The sequence below is a fragment of the Galeopterus variegatus genome, unplaced genomic scaffold (assembly GCF_000696425.1).
Source record: "Galeopterus variegatus unplaced genomic scaffold, G_variegatus-3.0.2 Scaffold527, whole genome shotgun sequence".
Classification (NCBI taxonomy): Eukaryota; Metazoa; Chordata; class Mammalia; order Dermoptera; family Cynocephalidae; genus Galeopterus; species Galeopterus variegatus.
Window position 1 is genome coordinate 30533 of NW_007726638.1, and position 6983 is coordinate 37515.

The 6983-nt window shown below is 43.9% G+C and overlaps 1 protein-coding gene across 1 annotated transcript in view; it reads left to right on the forward strand.

Moving 5' to 3' along the window:
* The first annotated feature begins 6902 nt into the window (after positions 1–6902).
* Positions 6903–6983, forward strand: part of ANKRD54 (ankyrin repeat domain 54) — a 10970-nt gene continuing 10889 nt past the window's right edge. The window contains exon 1 of the mRNA XM_008569774.1: positions 6903–6969. Within this exon, the coding sequence (XP_008567996.1) occupies positions 6903–6969 (67 nt within the window). The remainder of the gene's footprint in view (positions 6970–6983) is intronic.

The window sequence follows — 6983 nt, forward strand, 5'->3', positions numbered from 1 at the left end:
CCAGAACTTTCACAGCTATCCTTCATCCCTCTCTCTCAGAATCCACATTCAATGCAGCTGCTAATCTTATTGGCTCTACCTCCAAAAATATTCCCAGACTCTCAATTCTCACCATTTTTTTTTTTTTTTTAAAAGATGACCGGTAAGGGGATCTCAACCCTTGGCTTGGTGTTGTCAGCACCACGCTCAGCCAGTGAGCAAACCGGCCATCCCTATATAGGATCCGAACCCGTGGCCTTGGTGTTATCAGCACCGCACTCTCCCGAGTGAGCCACGGGCCGGCCCAATTCTCACCATTTTGTCTCTTTCATTCTTATCCAAGCCACCATCATCTCACCTGTATTGTTATAATAGCTTCCTCACCCTTCTTGCTTTCACTCTTAATCCATATTTGTAGAATTGCATTTGAGTTGCAACTTAGTCCATTGCTTGGCAGTACATTAAGTCTGCTTAGAAATGCAACTTTACTCCAGAAGCAAACAGAACATTTACAGACTATGAAATGTCTGATGACAGGGTGTTTGATTTCACAAGGCTCTCTTGTTAATGGAAAAGCAGTACTTCAAAGGGAAAGAAACTGTGCAGACCAAAGCTTCTGGAACAGGATTTAACAGCTGAAATGATGCCCTGTTTCTCTTTTCTCTGCCCTGATCTTCTTTGGCCTGGGGTTTGAACAGGATATTCTCTGACTCAGGGAGGTCATTAGTTATATTTTACAGTTTGCCTGGGCTGGATTCTTTTCTTTTTTTCGTGACCAGGAAGGGGATCACAACCCTTGGTGTGGCGTCACCTGCACCACGCTCAACCAGTGAGCGCACCGGCCATCCTTATATAGGATCCGAACCTGCGGTGGGAGCGCCGCTGCGCTCCCAAGCGCTGCACTCTCCCAAGTGCGCCACCGGGCCGACCCTTCATTTCAAGCTCCACTTCCCATGAATCTTGGATTTGTTTTGTAGTTCACTTACTGTTCTGTTTGTTTCATTCGCTTGAGCATGATCTCACAAGCCCCTGCCCACCCCCTTTACTGCAGTTATATGTGGGCCCTGAGGAAAGCTGAGTCTCTACAAATCAGAGCTAGAAGCATTCTTAGGTATAGATCATCTGGTATAGCAGTCATAAAGCAAAATCTAAACCGGGGCTGACTAGACATTACAAAAAACAAAACAAAAAACAGTGAAATGGCAGGCTGTTTCCTGACTGCATCTTAAGTTATATCTTTTCTTTCATCATGGACGTTGAGACTTGTTCTTTCCCACAAATAAATATTCACTTATTTTTCTAAAACACAGGGCTTTTACTCTCTAGTCTAAAACAATGATTCTCAAGTTGTTAAAAATATTATTCTCATGTTCTATATCTTGACTTGTGGTGGTTACATGAGTGTATACATTTGTAAAAAATCATCAACCTGTACACTTAAAATGTGGGGATTTTGCTATGTAATATTTTACTTAAATAAATTTGATTTAACAATTATATATAAAATTAACAACCAACATCTAACTTCTTGGAACTTACATGATAGACAAAAGATTAACGCCCTTAAGAGATTATAAACATAAGTGGCATACCAATAGAGAGTGAGCTTATTTGATTGCTAAGGAAGGAATCAACAGTATGCCAGAGGTGGTTTGGAAAGAATTTGAGAATAGTTAATGGGCAAAGGATGCTGAATGTTATTGCTAAGTAAGACTCAAACTGTTTCATGTCCTACAGAAGAATAAAACTGTAACCTCTGGACTTATCTTCTCTATTAGACATATAAAAATTATTGTATATTATCAATTTTCTACAAACTAACCGCTAATTTTACAGAGTTATAAAACATCACTGGATCCTAATCAATTGTTAGCCAAAGTTAAATTTCCCCAGAGTCAGATGTTCCTTATGTGGTTTTCTTAGAAATTCTTTTTTTTTGGGGGGGGGGTGCAGCTGTCCGGGGTGGGGATCTGAACCCGTGACCTTGGCATTATAAGGCTGTACTCTAACCAACTGAACTCACCAGCCAGTCTCTTTTTTCGAAATTCTTTAGCATGAGCTGGTAGATTATGGAGTTTGATCCCTGGACAGCAAAAAGATAAAAAAAGTTCTTTAGCATGATATTAAAAAGCCACTTAACTACCATTTGCCATGTTTTTATTTATTTTATTTATTTATTTTATTTTATTTTATTTTTTGTCTTTTTCCGTGTCCGGCAACGGATCGCAACCCTCAGTGTTGCCCCCGTACCGGACCGGGGACCGGCAACGGGATCGCAACCCTCGGTGTTGCTCCCGCGCCTCACTCAGCCAGTGAGCGGGAACCGGTCTGTATGTGGGATCCGAACCCTCGGGTGGGAGTCCCTCCGCGCTTCCCAAGCGGCTCACTTATCCAGTGCACCACCGGGCCGGCCCATGTTTTTAGATATTAGATAATTTTCCTCCATGCTAGTTTTCATTTTTCCACTTTTGGTAAATGAAATATTTTCATTTCCTGTTAATTCTGCTTAAGAAGGACAGCAGCACAAGTATAACAGTAAATGGGAACGACCTTTAGGCCTCAATGTGGAGGTAATAGAAGGTGATGGGGATTATGGCAAACCAGAACACTGTGCCTCACCTAAAGGCAAAAGTTGCTATGCAGCTCCAACCAACTGCTGCCTTGTGGTAAAGGTGGACCTGTATTACCATATCATCCCATTTTTAAGAGAATCTGAAAGTCAAAAATTTTATGTGAAAGCTCTCAATTTTTAAATGTTGACAGCCAGTTCAAATTTCTCTAAAACACTGTGAAATCCAACACAATGAAGGAAAAAAAAACAAGGAAAGGAAAGCCAGCTTGCTGAATCTGCACTGAGCTGGTGTCAATATCTGACCTAGAACAACACCTCCTGAAGGGAAGTCTGAGGTCCAGAGAAGGGGGACCCTTGACCCCAAATCACAAAGTGAGTCAGGGCTAGAACTCAAGTCCCTGGATTCCCAAGTGTTTCATGTTTTATTTACAGATTGACAAAATATAAATAACTTGTGTGTGAATGCTTGCAGCACCCTTAGGTCAAGTTCAAGTGTGTGATGTGCCCACTCTTGCATAGGATTTGCATGGTCCCTATCCTGCCTCCTACTCATATTTATTTTAATTTTCTTTTTTTATTATTTATTAATAATAACAATAGCTTCCATTTTTCTGAGCAATAACTATGCCAAGCTCTGTACTAAATGCTTTACTCATATCATTATCATATATCTTTTTTTTGGTGGCTGGCAGTATGGGGAACTGAACCCTTAATCTTGGTGTTACAAAGTCATGCTCTAACCGCCTGAGCTAACCGGCCGGCCCCCATTATCATATATCTTCTGTTAACTACATGACATAGGTACTGCTATTGCATCCGTTTTACAGATGAAGAAACTGAGGCTCAGAAAGGTAGTCACTTGCTCAAAGCCATAGTCCCATGTATTTATGGTTCCAGAAATGATGGTCTTAACCACTGTGCGTCTTCACTCATTCATTCATTCAGTTAGTCAGTCAGTCAAATAGCTTCAATGTACTTGGTGCCAGTTGCTGAGCCAGGAATTATGGTGGAATACAACTTCATAGGTTCAAGTGCGGCTGAGTCTAATGGTGTGCACACTTAACCCACATCTCATTCTTCCCAATCCAATAAAACAAGTGGTTCTTGCAATACAGAGAGAGTTGGACTATGTCATTTATTTATTTATTTATTTTTTTTTTAAAAAGATGACCCATAAAGGGATCTTAACCCTTGACTTGGTGTTGTCAGCACCACGCTCACCCAGCGAGATAACGGCCATCCCTATATGGGATCCGAACCCATGGCCTTGGTGTTATCAGCACCACACTCTCCCGAGTGAGCCACGGGCTGGCCCAGGCTATGTAATTTATACTTCAACAAATTTGATTTAAATATTAGAAGTAAAATTAACAACCACTTAGATGTTCAGGGATTCTGTTCAAAGTCCAAGGTTTTTGACACAAACACTTGGTAGATCGAATACCTTGAAGATCAGATCCACTGACAGGAGGAAGAAAACAGCTAAAAAGATAGTTTGGCCAAAATCATCAAGGGTCTTGACTGCCAGGATGAAGGGTTTGGACTTCATCCTTAGTTCAATGGGAAGGCACCTCCCGGAGATGCAGAGAATTGTGCTTCAGGCAGCACAGGCACTTCAGATTCTATGAAGGGAAACTGGAGTGATGAAGATTATTTTGGAGGTTATTACATGGAAAAAGAGAAGGGACACGAGAGGTGCAGCACTAACAATGATGGCAATTACAGCCTGGCTGCGCAGACGGGGTTCGGTGTGTGGGGCATGAGGGTCATGTGACCTTTAGCTGGGACCAGTCAAGAGAATCTCCATGGGACTCTGGGCTCAGTTCGGGAAGCCAGTGGAGCTTTCAGAAAGAGAGAACAGGTTGAAGAGGAATGATACTTCTGAGCGCAGACTAAAGAACTACTGGCGGCCTTGAGAAAACACCATGAAGAGATCACTCATCTTAATGAGACCGAACAGGATAGGCCTGTGAACCAAACTGACTCCATTTTCCCTGCAGAGGATGCTTTGTTACTTTTCCACTCCTCAGTTATGAGACCTCCAGGGCACATGATTACCCCATGGCTCTCTCTGACAAAATAAACTGAGATAAGAGGGAAAGAGATATTCACTGAGTTGCAAAACCCCTCCCCAAGGCTTGTTTCTCATAATTGTAAAAATTGAGTTACAGATTAACCTTAAGACACCTTTAGGAGTTCCCAAATGTGCACAAAGCTTCAAGGTGATCACTACAATGACTCTCATGGGGTGGTGATCATGGACATCACCACCATCCTGAGCAGGTGCAAGGACCAAAGCCCTAACTGAGCACATGCCCATGATGCAACCAGGAAGTACAGAATGGACCACCTCCAGAGGTGCCTACATCCCTAAACCCCTTGTCCTATAAAGGACCCTGAATAGTTCCCCTGGAGGGCCTAGCTTCTCTGTAGCTACCCCCTTATGCATACGCCTATCTCCTCTAATAAAGTGTTGCTTGCTTTACTGCTGGGTGCATTGTTCATTTCTATGACTTTGGGACCCAAGAGCCTAATTTGGTAACAATAAGGAGATTGAGCATCTATAAAAGGAAACTAAGTAGCATAAGCAGATCAAAATAGTAAAACATGATGATTAAGTGCACACAGTTCCCCATAGAAGGTCATATATTATTGCCCACTTCTACGTAGACACAGCTCTGGTTTAATTAATATTGGTCTGTGTGCTGCCAACAGATTATAACAAGTTGTCATCAGTGTACTGTGAAAAAAAAAAGGAGGAATTTCAGGATACATTCAGTAGGAGTTAGGTGCAAATACCCAGATGTCGCTTAGACTCTCCAGAGCTGGGTTTCCAGCAGGCTTTTCATTTTAAAAAGCAGCATGATGGAGAGGACTTTGGCCTCAAACAGGTCTGGGTTCAAATCACAGTCCTTTAACTTTCTAGCTCTGTACCCTTGGACAATTCACATAACACCTCAGAACCTCAATTTCCTGATCTGCGAAGTAGGTATAATACCCAGGTGCTAAGTAAGGCTCTTGTGAGGGAGAACTAAATGATGTAATATATACCAAGCACTTGATAAATGGTACATGTTCAATAATGTTCGTTTCTTTCCTCCATTCCTTCTAGCTACAAGTGCAGTTGGCATATACTCATCAGTTATAGGGCAGAGAAGGAGAGTTCTAATGAAGATTTTTAGAACATTTTTTTCCACGTGGTACAATGATAATCCTCACAATGGCCTTCTGTGTGCCCTGCAAAATCTGGAAGTGCTGTCCAGTGCTGGAAGTACTCCAGCTGTCAGAGAAAGATTCCATTCTAACCTGGCTGAGTGAGAGGGTTTATGTACGGGAAGAACTTTTGCTTGGATGCAAGACCAGGTCCCACGAAAGTTGGGCAATCACGAACAAGTCCTTCTCTCTCTAGTTTCGGCCCCTCCTCTACAAAATAGGGATGGTGCTCCTTGTCTACCTTATAGAAGTGTTTGTGGGGTACGGGGTTGTGAGTTTTACAAAACAGGGTACCCGTGAGATGTTGCTAAGTTCATCATAAAATACTTCCCTGTTTCCGGGCTGACTTCTCCCGGTAAACTTGTGAGCATTTCAGGGGCGCCGAGTCTGATCCTGTGTCCACGACTCAGCACAGATAGTCACCTGGCTCCAAGCCTGCCTCTTGACTGAAGTGCTGCTCTGATGTGATTATGCTGAGTTACAATTCTTTGTAAATTAGTGATCAACGCCGGAGTTACCGACAGAACCCCGACTAAAGGAAATCTATTGCATTCAGAAGGTATTACTCCACAGTTTGTGATGATATCTCCAAATCTGAACTTATTTTCCTTCCATCTGTGGGAAGATCGTTTTGTGTGTCAATCGACTTAGATTATGTCTGTATCTATCTACACGTATAGCATGGCTTCTTCACTTCCCTTTGTCATTGGCTGCGGATGGTCTTAACATGATTGGCTACAGTACCTGCCCGTTATCTTTCCGGGGGGAAATGGAAAAAAAAAAAAAGAGTGTCTTAAACTCAGCTGTTTTATTGGCTCCGGTAGCGACGGACGACGGCACTTCAAATTCGTGATTGGTTCAAACGTCCGCCAGTCACGCTGCCGGGAACCCTGTCCTAGTCTCCAGCTTCTACTATGCCCACCCTCGCTCCTCGATTGGCTGAGAGGCGAAGGCTGGAAGGGTCGCCATTGGTCCGGGGCGCTTAGCTCGCGGCCCGAGCCCGCCTCCCGCTCGGTTGCCGTGGTTGCAGGCCCGGCCCGCCCGCTTGCTGACAGCGAGGCTTAGGGCGGAGGGAAGTGGGTCGGTGGGTCGGTCGGAAACGAGGCTTCCGCGGCCAGGCCCGAGCGGAGCCGTTGCCATGGCAGCTGCCGCCGGGGGCACGGACGACGAGCCGCGCTCGGGCCGCTCGAGCTCGGATGGCGAATGCGCGGGGGCGCCC